The 14,410-nt window shown below is 44.6% G+C and overlaps 1 protein-coding gene across 1 annotated transcript in view; it reads left to right on the top strand.

The window, feature by feature from the left end:
* The first annotated feature begins 1,531 nt into the window (after positions 1-1,531).
* LOC140482728 (histamine H2 receptor-like) overlaps positions 1,532-14,410 on the top strand; it is a 55,585-nt gene continuing 42,706 nt past the window's right edge. Inside the window, exons 1-2 of the mRNA XM_072580291.1 lie at positions 1,532-1,598; positions 2,271-2,558. Coding sequence (XP_072436392.1) covers positions 2,287-2,558 — 272 coding nt within the window. The 5' untranslated portion in view covers positions 1,532-1,598; positions 2,271-2,286. The remainder of the gene's footprint in view (positions 1,599-2,270; positions 2,559-14,410) is intronic.

Below are 14,410 nucleotides of genomic sequence, written 5' to 3'. Positions count from 1 at the left end.
TGGTGGGGGCATGGAATGCGCTGCCCGTGGGAGTGGTAGAGTCAGATTCATTGGCGACCTTTAAGCGGCATTTGGATAGGTACATGGATGGGTGCTTAATCTAGGATAGAAGTTCGGCACAACATCGTGGGCCGAAGGGCCTGTTCTGTGCTGTATTGTTCTATGTTCTATGTTCTATGTTCTATGAGTCGCAGGTAGATAGGATAGTGAAGAAGGCGTTTGGTATGCTTTCCTTTATTGGTCAGAGTATTGAGTACAGGAGTTGGGAGGTCATGTTGCAGCTGTACAGGACATTGGTTAGGCCACTGTTGGAATATTGCGTGCAATTTTAGTCACCTTCCTATCAGAAAGATGTTGTGAAACTTGAAAGGGTTCAGAAAAGATTTACAAGGATGTTGCCAGGGTTGGAGGATTTGAGCTATTGGGAGAGGCTGAACAGGCTGGGGCTGTTCTCCCTGGAGTGTCGCAGGCTGAGGGGTGACCTTATAGAGGTTTACAAAATCATGAGGGGCATGGATAGGGTAAATAGGCAAAGTCTTTTCCCTGGGGTTGGGGCGTCCAGAACTAGAGGGCATAGGTTTTGGGGAAAGATATAAAAGAGACCTATGGGGCAACGTTTTCACACAGAGGGTGGTACGTGTATGGAATGAGCTGTCAGAGGATGTGGTGGAGGCTGGTACAATTGCAACATTTAAAAGGCATCTGGATGTATATATCAATAGGAAGGGTTTGGAGGGATATGGGCCGGGTGCTGGCAGGTGGGACTAGATTGGGTTGGGATATCTGGGCGGCATGGACGGGTTGGACCGAAGGGTCTGTATCCATGCTGTCCATCTCTATGACTCTATGACTATGACTAAAACAAGGCTGGGCAAGCGGCCTGAGGCTGCTCGTCATGAGCTAACGTATCGGCTCTAATGACCCTTGTTCAGAACGTTCTGATCTCTCTCCACAGATGCTGCCAGGTCCGCTGAGCTTTTCCAGCGATTTCTGTCTTTGTAACTACAATTTCACACTGGCTACAAAGCGTTCGGCTGCATCCCCCGGGAAGTTATACAGTTGCGAGATTCTCTGATGCATTCCATGTTGGCTAATCTCCCCTTCCACATATCCCTCTCAGTCCTCTGGCAGCACTTCCCATGACTTCCCCCCGCCCCGCAGTGTTGGTGTGCTCACCTGTCACACACAGGCTTTGGTTGCATCTGTTTCCTTCTCAGTGAAAGGGGAAATTTAAGAAGAATAATTCCGAGAGGGATTTCTCCGGGCTATGGCGCGCTGCAGCGAAGGTTAAACTGTGAACCAGAAAGATGAGAGCTGTTTCTCTCCCTCTCTCTCCCAGCCAGAAGGTGGGTCGCGCAGCGCCGCATGTGGTGGGTGACATGCCTGGAAGAGAGAGAGAGAGAGAGAGGAGGGGGGGAGAGAGAGTACTGTAGTTGATGAACTCCTCCTCTCCAGGCTCAGGAGTCTGCACTGCCTTCTGATGAGTATATTAGGGGCTGCAGGAAGAAACGGCTGTTAGAGTGCGCAGGGATGAGAGTAGGCTAGCCCTTTTATTTTGTCTCCCGCAGTCCGCTAGAGACACCTCGTTTAGCCTAACGGTAGGTAATCCCTCTGTTCGCACATTCCCTTCCCTCTCTGGGGTAGTAGGTGTTTTATTTTCGGCTGTGTGTCAAATTCCTCCCAGGGTTCACATCATTCAGCATCACAGGCACAAAACATTTTATCGGATGAAACTGCGAAGAGGGCTCTTTCCTGCTTGTTTAAAAGAGGTCGCCTGTATTTCTTCTTAAATAATTGTTTTGTTCAGCTCCTAATTCGTTTTGGATTCGCTGTCTGTCGGGGTTGTGATATCAGAAGTATCGATCTGTATCTGCACAGGGAGAAACTTAAATGTAACAAACGATTCACAAGTCAGGCACCTTTTATGAAGAGTTTGCTTTCGATGGTGGAATTGGCATCTGTCTTGCACAAGTTTGGGAAGAGAGACTGAAGGAGGGAGGGCCAGTGGGGACGAGTTGAGTGGAAATCTGGAACTGTCTCCCCTCAGAGTTGGTTTGGAAGGGGATGGGTGAGATATCGGTTAAAAAAAACGTGCTTGCAGCTAGGTCCCTGCGTTAGGGGGTTAGGGAACCAACGCAGGTGGACAGAGTTCAAATGAAAGTCAGCCATCTCATCATCGAGACAGAAGGAGCTGGATGACAACCTTTGGTTTCCAGCGTTGAGTTGTAATCTCTGACCATTTTCTTTTTCTCTGCCGGCCCCCACTGCAGGGCTGCCGTGCTGAAGATGTGGCCGGAGAGAAACCTCTCACTGGAGTCCAACCATTCGCTGCTCTGCAGCCTGGCGGGGAGAGAGGGGAACAGCAGCGTCCGGTTATCTCCCCAGGATGTGATGGTCGGGGTATTGCTCACTGCTATTGACCTGGTCACCTTCGTGGGCAACACTGTGGTGTTCATCTGCCCGGCTTTGGAGAAAAGACTCAGGACCGTCACTTATATGTTCATCATGTCATTGGCCATGGCTGATTTACTCCTTGCTTGTCTTGTTATGCCCTTCAGGTAGGAGTTTGGACACAGTTTAGTCTTTGTTAAAGAGTTACAATGGATGGTTAGGGGGGAATATGCGTTTTTAACATGCTTTTGACAACTTCAGTTCAATCTCAACTTATTGTAGTCGCGGGGTGTTCTGCCTTCAAACCTACCTCTCTCGCTAGACATCTGGCCACCTATCATATTCTGATCTGGTGTCAGTCATAATGTGCAGTTGCACTGCCGAGGCACCGTGCGGGCGTTTTGCTGTATTAGGGTGCTATATAAATGCAAGTTGTAGTAGTAATACTTATTCTTCAATATCGCTGGGAAAAAGAAGACGTGTTTTGCCAAAGCTTTCTCATCTCACACCGATCAAGCTATTTCACTAGAAAACAGATTCAAGAGGAAATCAACATTGAAACTGCATGAGAGGAGGTTATTGATTGGTTGGAAGTGGGTTCTGCTTGGTAGCGGCATTGCCATAGACAATGCATCCATTAATGCTGATTAACAGTTGACAGCTAGGCTTTGTTAAATTTTAAACCAGGAAGGTTGCTTCTGCTTTTTCAGAGTCTTGTATTACATTTCTCAGTGGCCTCTGGATTACTAGGACCATCACAATACCACGATACCACTATCTGCCCTGCTTGATCATGTTATAAATGAATGGTGTCAGCATGGAAAGCTTCTGGGATCTCCAACCTTGACAGGGACTCAATGAGATAGCTCATAGTCTCAGGCAGCCAGCAGCAACAGCAGATTATGAGCGCAATGTTGTAGGAGCAAATTACCGCAGATGCTGGAATCTGTACTGAAAACAAAAAAAAATACTGGTGTCACAGCGGGTCAGACAGCATCCATAGAGACAGAGCAAACTAATGTTTCGAGTTGAGATGACTCTCCAGAGTTGATAAGCTCTGATGAAGAGTGGCAGACGTGGGTACTCCAGATGCTGGAGATTAGAATCAAGATTAGAGTGGTGCTGGAAAAGCACAGCAGGTCAGGCAGCATTCGAGGAGCAGGAAAATCGACGTTTCAGGCAAAAGCCCTTCATCAGGAGGGTCTAGACTCAAAATGTTACCTTGCTCTCTCTCCACAGATGCTGCCTGACTGCTGTGATTTCCAGCATTCTTTCTTTCTAACACGCTTTTGTATTGGGTGCTAACACTACTTTGAATGGGAGGTAATGGACTAGGAATTCCTATATTCCTGATGGAGGGCTTATGTCTGAAATGTTGACTCTCCTGCTCCTCGGATGCTGCTGACCTGCTGTGCTTTTTCAGTACCGTACTTTTAGACTCTAGTAATTCCCATGGCTAGATTGGGTTGGGATATCTGGTCGGCATGGATGGGTTGGACTGAAGGGTTTGTTTCCATGCTGTATATCTCTATGACTCTATGACCTAGGTAATGTCTTGGGAACCCTGATTCAAATGCTGCCATGGCAAATGTAGTTATAATTCAATGAAAATCTGGGAAATATAAGTCTGATGATAGTTGTGAAGCAATTGCTGATTGTCAGAAAAAATCTATCTGGTTTGCTAATGTTCCTAAAGGAAGGTAATTTGCCTTCCTTATCTGGTCTGGCTTAGATGTAACTCCAGACCCACAGCAATGAGATTGACCCTCAATTGCTCTCTGGACATTTAGGGATGGCCAATAAATACTGACCTGGCCAATGATGCGAATGAATTTTTAAAAAGGTTTTGTTGATGAATATTGATGAATTTATCTTCTAGTTGGACTTGGCAGTGTTAATGCAGTGGTTCTGTGGTAGAGCGATGACTGCGTGCACTAATATGCATCACGTATAATATACTTAACATGATGGCTTAGTCTGTTCTCACCTTCCGTGTGAATGTGCTTCTTTTAAACCTGCTCCTGTCATGCTTTCTCTATCTTTGAATGCTCGTGTGACAGTTGTCAAACCCTTTGCAGCATGAGAGCTTTCAGAGAAGAGAGTCTTGCGGAGTCTCAGGACTGACCTAATGACATCCATGCTGTTCCTTGATGTTTCAGAACTATGTCTCTCAGAATTCTGTCTAAACAAAGGCAGTAAGTAAGAGTAATTGTGACACCCCATTCAAACCAGTTGGATAGAACTTAGATCTACACCAACAGGGCCCCTCCACGTTCCTCTAATTACTTTCTGAGGTCCTCTAGTCTTTTACTTGAAAACAAAAGTTGCTCTTGAAATGCTTCTTACAGAGTGGCATTAAGTGAATGTCCAATGCACAACATTCAATGAAGTATCTAGTACTCCGAAGGGGCTTGATAGGGTAAACACTGAGAGATTGTTTCTCTAGCTGAGGAGTCTAAAACACGTGGGGGTTATCTCATCATAATCTCACGACGATTTAGGACTGGGATAATGAGAAATTATTTCACTCAAGAAGTTGTGAATCTTTGGAATTCTGTTGCTCCAGAGCATTATGGATGCTCAATTGTTGATTATGTTAAGGTGGATAGTTTTTGGGTCTGTCAGGGATTCAAGGAATGCAGGTGGGCAAGTGGAGTTAAAGGTAAACCATAATGAATGGGCTCAATGGACTATTTAGTGGATTCTCGCTTCTAATCTTGTGCTCCTATGAGAAGCTTGCTGCTTCTAGTGACAATCGCAGCCCATCATTTAAAATCACCCTAATGGAGGTGCAAAGAAAGAAGCGTTTGCTGTGCACTCTCTTATAGAAGTATTAAAAATTGAAGCCTCAGGCCATCCAGCAATTCGAGTCTGCTTCATTATTCAATATGATCATGGTTGATCTTCCAACTCATTGTTTCCATTGTTTCCCTATACTCTTTGAACCCTTTAGTCTGAAGAACTAAGTCCTTCTTGAAAACATTTAATGTTTTGGTCTCAACAGCTTTCTGTGGCAGTGAATTTCATAGGCTCACCACTCTCGGGTTGGAGAAATCTCTCCTCATCTCAATCCTAATATCCATCTGATCAATGTATCTGTCAATCTCTGGTTATCCATCTATTACATGTTTCTCTCTATCTATGATTGTCCAACTAACCTATGTGATTTTCTATCTTCAGTCATCCATCTGATCCATGTATCAGAAGTGGGGGTGGAGGGGTGGAGGTGGGGGTCACCCCATGATCCTTTATATTTTATTCATTTTGAGATGTGGGTTACACTAGCTGTTTGTCTACTTATTGTGATTCATAATTGCTCTTGAGAAGCTGGTGGTGAACCGCCTTCTAGAATCATTCTAGTCCAAATTTTAAAAGTAGCCAATGCATAAGTACAAAAACTAATTGAAATGGCTCATAAAATGTTGTTCTCTATCTCTTGGAATTGTCATCCTAAAATAGTGCTGTGGTCTTCAAAAGGTCTTGTCCTCCTAGATGACAAAAGATCCTAGGGAGTTGCCGAACAAAGAGACCTAGGTATGTAGGTGCATAGTTCCTTGAAAGTTGCCCCCCCCGTACAAGAAGAGTAGTAGGGATTTTCCAGGTAACTACAGACCAGTGAGCCTGACATTATGGTGGGAAAGTTGCTGGGGAGGGTACCTAGGGATAGGATCTATTGAAAGCTGAGTACAGGATTAAGGATAGGATTCTTGGCAGTGTGGAGGAACAGAGGGATCTTGGGGTGCAGGTACATAGATCCCTTAAAATGGCCACCCAAGTGGACAGGGTTGTTAAGAAAGCATATGGCGTTTTGGCTTTCATTAACAGGGGTATTGAGTTTAAGAGTCGTGAGATCTTGTTGCAGCTCTATAAAACTTTGGTTAGACCACACTTGGAATACTGCGTCCAGTTCTGATCGCCCTATTACAGGAAAGATGTGGATGCTTTGGAGGGGGTTCAGAGGAGGTTTACCAGGATGCTGCCTGGACTGGAGGGCTTATCTTATGAGGAGAGGTTGACTGAGCTTGGACATTTTTCATTGGAGAAAAGGATAAGAGGGGACCTAAATGAGGTATACAAGATAATGAGAGGCATAGATAGAGTCGATAGCCAGAGACTATTTCCCAGGGCAGAAATGACAAACATGAGGGGTCATAGTTTTAAGCTGGTTGGAGGAAAGTATAGAGGAGTTTCAGAGGCGGGTTCTTTACACAGAGAGTTGTGAGAGCATGGAATGCGTTGCCAGCAGCAGTTGTGGAGGCAGGGTCATTGGGGACAGTTAAGAGACTCCTGGACATGCATATGGTCACAGAAATGTAAGGGTGCATACATGAGGATCAGTGGTTGGCACAACATCGTGGGCTGAAGGGTCTGTTCTGTGCTGTACTGTTCTACGTTCTATGTTCTGTGTTCTATGTTCTATATTTAGAAAAGAATGGGCTTCTCTGTGATAGGCAACATGGTTTTGTGTGGGGGCGATCATGCCTTACCGACTTAATAGAGTTCTTCGAGGAAGTGACCAAGTTGATAGATGAAGGAAGGGCTGTTGATATCATATACATGGACTTTAGTAAGGCGTTTGATAAGGCTCCCCATGGTAAACTAATGGAGAAAGTGAAGTCACATGGTGTGCAGGGTATTCTCACTAGGTGGATAAAGAGTTGGTTGAGCAACAGGAGGCAGAGAGTAGTAATTGAAGGGAGTTTCTCGAAATGGAGAAAGGTGACCAGTGGTGTTCCGCAGGGGTCAGTGTAGGGGCCGCTGTTGTCTGTGATATGCACAAATGATCTAGAAGAGGGCACTGTTGTTATGATCAGCAAGTTTGCAGATGACACAAAGATTGGTGGAGTAGCAGAAAGCATAAGGGACTGTCAGAGAATACAGGAGGATATAGATAGACTGGAGAGTTGGGCAGAAAGGTGGCAGATGGCTTTCAATCCAAACAAATGTGAGGTGATACATTTAGGCAAGTCTAATTCTAGTGCGAATTATACAATGAATGGAAGAGCCTTGGGAAAAATTGATGGGCAGAGAGATCTGGGAGTGCAGGTCCATTGTACCCTGAAGGTTGCTGCACAGGTGGATAGAGTGGTCAAGAAGGCATATAGTATGCTTGCCTTCATTGGACGGGGTATTAAGAGCTGGCAAGTCATGTTAAAGTTGTACAGGACATTGGTTCAGCCTCATTTGGAATACTGTGTACAGTTCTGGTCGCCACATTACCAAATTGGAGAGGGTGCAGCGAAGGTTTATGAGGATGTTGCCTGGTATGAAAGGTGCTAGCTATGAAGAGAGGTTGAGTAGGTTAGGTTTATTTTCATTAGAAAAAAAGGAGATTGAGGGGGGACCTGATTGGGGTTTACAAAATCATGAAGGGTATAGACAGGGTGGATAGAGACAAGCGTTTTCCCAGGGTGAAGGATTCAATAAGGAGAGGTCACGCTTTCAAGGTGAGAGGTGGAAAGTTTAAGGGGGATGCACACAGCAAGTACTTCACACAGAGGGTGGTGGGCATCTGGAACGCATTGTCAGCAGAGGTGGTAGAGGCAGACATGGTAGATTCATTTAAGATGCATCTGGATAAATGCATGAGTAGGTGGGGAGCAGAGGGATACAGATGCTTAGGAATTGACCAACAGGTTTTGACAGTACATTTGGATCGGCTCAAGCTCAGAGGGCCAAAGGGCCTGTTCCTATGCTGTAAATTTCCTTTGTTCTTTGGAGTCGCAGGTAGACAGGGTGGTGAAGAATGCATTTGGCACACTTGCCTTTATTGGTCAGTGAATTGAGTATAGGAATTGGGATGTCATTGGTATTGGGGGCAAAGTATTAACTTGGATTGAAAGTTGGTTGGCTGATAGGAAACAATTTCGGAATGGCAGGCAGTGACCAGTGGGGTGCCGCAGGGATCAGTACCGGGACCGCAGCTTTTTACAATATATGTTAATGATATAGAAGATGGTATTAGTAATAACATTAGCAAATTTGCTGATGATACTAAGCTGGGTGGCAGGGTTAAATGTGATGAGGATGTTAGGAGATTACAGGGTGACCTGGACAAGTTAGGTGAGTGGTCAGATGCATGGCAGATGCAGTTTAATGTGGATAAATGTATGGTGGATAAACTTTGGTGGCAAGGACAGGAAGGCAGATTACTACCTCAATGGAATCAATTTAGGTAAGGGGGCAGTACAGAGAGAACTGGGTGTTCTTGTACACCGAGGTAAAAACAATGACTGCAGATGCTGGAAACTGTTCTTGTACACCAGTCAATGAAGGTAAGCATGCAGGTACAGCAGATAGTGAAGAAGGCTGGCCTTCATAACAAGAGGGATTGAGTATAGAAGCAAAGAGGTTCTTCTGCAGCTGTACAGGGCCCTGGTGTGACCACACCTGGAGTACTGTGTGCAGTTTTGGTCTCCAAATTTGAGGAAACACATTCTGGCTATTGAGGGAGTACAGCGTAGGTTCACGAGGTCAATTCCTGGAATGGCGGGATTATCTTACACTGAAAGACTGGAGCAACTGGGCTTGTATACCCTTGAGTTTAGAAGACTGAGAGGGGATATGATTGAGACATATAAGATTATTAAAGGATTGGACACTCTGGAGACAGGAAACATGTTTCCGCTGATGGATGAGTGCCGAACCAGAGGACACAGCTTAAAAATACGGGGTATTCCATTTAGGACAGAGATGAGGAGAAACTTCTTCACCCAGAGAGTGGTGGCTGTGTGGAATGCTCTGCCCCAGAGGGCAGTGGAGGCCCAGTCTCTGGATTAATTTAAGAAAGAGTTAGATAGGGCTCTCAAGGATTGTGGAATCAAGGTTTATGGAGATAAGGCTGGAACAGGATACTGATTAAGGATGATCAGCCATGATCATATTGAATGTTGGTGTAGCCTCGAAGGGCAGAATGGCCTACTCCTGCACCTATTGTCTGTACAGGACATTGGTTAGGCCACTTTTAGAATACTGTGTTCAATTCTTGTCTCCCTGCTATAGGAAAGATGTTGTGAAACTTGAAAGAGTCCAAAATAGAGTTACAAGGATGTTATCAAGGTTGATGGATTTGAGCTGTAGGGAGAGGCTGAACAGGCTGGGGCTATGTTCCCTGGACCGTCGGAGGCTGCATGCTGACCTTATAGAGATTTATAAAGTCGTGAGGAGCATAGTTAAGATGAATAGCTACTGTCTTTTTCCCAGGGTAGAGGAATCCAAAACTAGAGGGCATAGGTTTAAGGTTAAAGGAGAGAGGTTTAAAAGAGATCTAAGGGGCAACGTTTTTACAAAGAAGGCGGTGTGTTTATAGAATAAGCTGCCAGAGGAGTTGGTGAAGGTGCATCCAATTACAATATTTAAAAGGTATCTGGATAGCTATATAAATAGGAAGGGTTTAGAGGGATATGGGATAAATGCTGGCAAATGGAACGAGATCACTCACAGACCAGATACTCGACTACAGGAGCAATCATCCCAACACCTACAAATGGAGCTGCATCAAGACATTATTTAAATGAGCTATAACACACTGCAGCACCCAGGAACTACAAAAAGCCGAGGAAAAACACCTGCACAACATATTCATGAACAATGGTTACCCGACAAGCGTATTCCACTGACTCCTACACAGCAGACCTAAACAAGAAGACACAACATGCCCAGAGACTCTAGCCACCCTGCTATAGATTAAGGATATCTCAGAGATGACGACCAGACTACCACGACCCTTCGGCATCATGGTAGCTCACAAACCTCCCACCACACTGAAACAGCTCCTGATGAATTTAAAGGACCCTGTACCAACAACCAGCAGAATGAATGTCATATACAAAATACCCTGCAGGGACTGTAACAAGCATTATATTGGACAGACAGGCAGAAAACTAGCCACCAGGATACATGAACACCAACTAGCCACCAAAAGACATGATCGACTATCACTGGTATCCATACATACAGATGAAGAGGGACACCAGTTCGACTGGGACAATACATTCATCCTGGGACAGGCTAAACAAAGACACGCATGGGAATTCCTGGAGGTCCAGCATTTAAACTAGAACTCCATCAACAAACACATTGATTTGGAACCCATTTACCAGCCTCTCAGCAAAAGAACTGGAAGTGATATCACCCACCACAACAGACCAAGGCACATAAATAGCAAACAGGACAGAATACCAGCACTTCATCGGAGGCTCACTGATGACATTACCTAGCATGATGACGAAATGTCTGAGAATAAATCAACCAGCTCAGTGAGCAAACTTAGAATCCAGAACTATATCAGTTTCAGATATCTGGTCGGCATAGACAAGTTGTACAACTTTATGACTCTATTAATGCCAATTTCTCAAGGCCAATTCAGAATGAGAAACTAATGCTAGCTGATACCCACATGCCAAAAATAAATAAAAATAAATTAGTGGGTTTGAGGTACTGTGATGTCCCCTATAGTTGGTTCATAGTGGTACACAGTGAAGACATGGTGCCCCAATAGTAGATATGTAAGATGCTAATTTAGATATGAATCAGATGGACTGCTTTGACCGAGATAGAGTTGAGTTCTTGAGTCATTGTTGGATCTGCACTCATCCAGCCGAATAGAGAATATCCCATCATACACACGATCTGTTATTTGGAGGAAGTAGAGATATTTTAGGAATTTAGGAGATGAGCCAATCAATTTCTGTAAACATGGTAACTCCTTGTCTGATCCAGTTTCTGGCTAATTGTGGCCTCATGAGGGGCTCATGAGGGGCTCATGATGATATTGCTGTTGATTGTCCAAGGAACTCCTATGAAGATGGTCAATGCCTGGTATTTCTGTACTGCAAATGTTACTTGTCACTCATCAACCCAATGAAGGGCTTTTGCCCGAAATGTCAATTGTCCTGCTCCTTGGATGCTGCCTGACCTGCTGTGCTTTTCCAGCACCACACTCTTGACTCGAATCTCCAGCATCTGCAGACCTCACTTTCACCTACTCATCAACCCAGGCCTGGATAGAAGCCAGATCTTGCTGCAAAAGGGAGGTGATCACACCTTTTTCTGAGAGATTTCAAGTGGAACTGAACACTTTGAACAGTGAATATCCTCATTTTCAGTCTAATGTCAGAGGATTGACCATTAATGAAGCAGCTGAAGATAGTTGGACTGAAATACATTTCCAGCCCCAGCAATGATTTACTTATATTTCTGTTTCCTAAACATAGGTATCTGGAGCATGAGTAGGCCAGTCGGTCCTTCAAGCCTGCTCTCCCATTCAGTATGATCATGGCTGATCCTCTTATCTCAATGCCAGTTCTTGTTTTTTTCTCCATACTCCTTGATGCTTTTGAAATCTAAAAATGCATCAATTTCTTTCTTGAAATATACTCAGTGACACAGACTCTACAGCCTTCTGTGGTTGTGAATTCTACAGGTTGACCAACTTTTGAGTGAAGGAATGTTTCCTTACTTCAGTCCTCAATTCTACTCCATATTCTGAGAGTATGACCCCTGGTTCTAGATTCCCTAACCAAGGGAAACATGCTTCATGCGTCTAGTCTGTCCAGCCCTGTTAGATTTGAGGTTTCAATTAGATGCCCTCTCATCCTTGTAAAATCTCATGAATACAGACCCAGTTGAACAATAGGATATTCCTGTCATCCTCAATATTAGTGTCTGTCCACTGCATTCCCTCTATGGCAAGTATATACTTCCTTAAGTAGGGAGGTCAACACTACATGCAGTACTCCAGGTGCAGTTTCACCAAGTGCCCATATAACTGTATCAAGACATCTCTAAATCACATCATCTTGTAAGGAAGGCCAACATATCTTTGCCTTCTTAATTATTTGCTACATCTGCCTGACTAGTTTCATTGACGGTTGCACAAGGTACCTGGATCTCTTGCTACTTCTACATTTCCCTATATATCACAATTTAAACAATACTATCCCTTTAGATTTTCAACGTTGGTGTGTAACATCTCGTGTCCAGACTGATATGTGTTCTGTCCGTGACCCACCACATTGTTAGTATAGTGCGGCTTCCATTAATTTACAGAAGTAGCTCAACGGGTAATTGTGGTGAAGTTATCAGATACAATGACAAAGCAACATGAAGAATCAAAATTGACTGGGATGTGCAGCAAAAAGGTCAATTAATTAAACTTAAAACAATTGTATCTCTACCTGAAACCCTGATGGATCTTATCATCTGAATGCAGCATCTTGAAATTTCAATTTTCAAACATTTTATCAATTTTATAGAACGACTATCTTGTAACTCTCCCATTGAATTGAAAAATCAAAAGTCTTTGATTAAAAACTCAAGGAAAAAAATGCTGAATTGGCTGGCACATTGTGAGACAGTTTAAAACAATAGTTGAAGAGGAACATGCAGCAAATATATTTGGTCCAATAACTTGTTTTTCCATTAAAGGTGGCCCATTAGAGCTATATTATTCTACAATTGTCTGCAATGTTAAAGTTATGTTATATTTAGGCTAAAGTTCATAATGTGAACAGCATTTTCCTGAAGATTTATTTTTTAAAAATCGTTGCTCCTGGAATGTGGACAACCCTTCCAAAGCCAGCATTTGTTGACCATCCTCTATTGACCTTGGACTGAGTGGCTTGCCTGGATCATTTCAGAAGACAGGTTGGAGTCAATCACATCACTGTGGTTTGACGAGAAGGTGCAGGGTTGTTGTGGGGGAGGGGGGCAAGCAGGCACAGCCTGTTTGAACTTACCCCTGCCTGGCCAGGGTAGCAGAATTCTATCCTCAACAATGGTTATATAGAGAAAGTGAGGACCACAGATGCCTGAGATCAGAGTCAAAAGGTGTGGATCTGGAAAAACACAGCAGGTCAGGCAACATCCAAGGAGCAGGAGAGTTGATGTTTCGGGCATAAGGCCTCCATCAGGAATGTGGGGGGAGCTCAATGACCCCACCACCAGAAACATATTTCCCTCACCAACCCTTTCAGCATTCTGCAGAGACTACTCCTTCCACGATTCCCTCGTTAGGTCCATGCACCCCACCAACACACCCTCCCCTCCCAGCACCTTCCCTTGCCACCACAAGAGGTGTAAAACCTGCACTCACATTTCCCCCCTCACCTCCATCCAAGGCCCCAAACGATCCTTCAACATCTGGCAGAGATTTTCCTGCACCTCTAAACACCTCATCTTCTGCCTTGGGACCTTCCAACCACATGACATCAAAGTCGATTTCACCAGTTTCCTCATCTCCCCTCCCCCCACCTTATCCTAGATCCAACCCTCCAACTTGGCACCGCCTTCTTGAACTCTCCTACCCATCTTCCTTCCCACCCATTCGCTTCACCCTCCACTCCAACCTATCACCATCACTCCCCACCTTCATCTACGTATCGCCTTCCAAGCTACCTTCCCCCCAGCCCTACCCCCTTCCATTTATCTCTCAGCCCCTTGAGCCTCCACATTCCTGATGAAGAGCTTATGCCCAAAACATTGATTCTCTTGATCCTCGGATGCTGCCTGACCTGCTGTGCTTTTCCAGCGCCACACATTTTGACAATGGTTATATGGATGCCAGTAGACCAGCTTTATTAATTGAATAAAAGCTTCATGATATGCTATGGTAAGATTTGAACTCATATCCCCAGGACATTGTCTGTAACTTTAGATTACTAGCTTTGTGATATTACCACCTCCTCAAGAATTGGCATGCAAATGACTGGAAGTCATATTATAGCTTAGATTACTTACAGCGTGGAAACAGGCCCTTTGGCCCAACAAATCCACACCGACCCTCCAAAGAGCAACCCACCCAGACCCATTCCCCTACATTTTACCCCTTCACCTAACACGAAGGGCAATTTAGCATGGCCAATTCACCTAACCTGCACGTTTTTGGAGTGTGGGAGGAAGCTGGAGCACCCGGAAGAAACCCACACAGACACGGGGAGAATGTGCAAACTCCACACAGACAGTTGCCTGAGGCGGGAATTGAACCCAGGTCTCTGGCGCTGCTAACCACTGTGCCACC

The sequence above is a fragment of the Chiloscyllium punctatum genome, chromosome 1 (assembly GCF_047496795.1).
Source record: "Chiloscyllium punctatum isolate Juve2018m chromosome 1, sChiPun1.3, whole genome shotgun sequence".
NCBI classification, from domain to species: domain Eukaryota; kingdom Metazoa; phylum Chordata; class Chondrichthyes; order Orectolobiformes; family Hemiscylliidae; genus Chiloscyllium; species Chiloscyllium punctatum.
The sequence above is the reverse complement of the archived record's forward strand: the minus strand, read 5'-3'. Positions and strand labels throughout refer to the sequence as shown.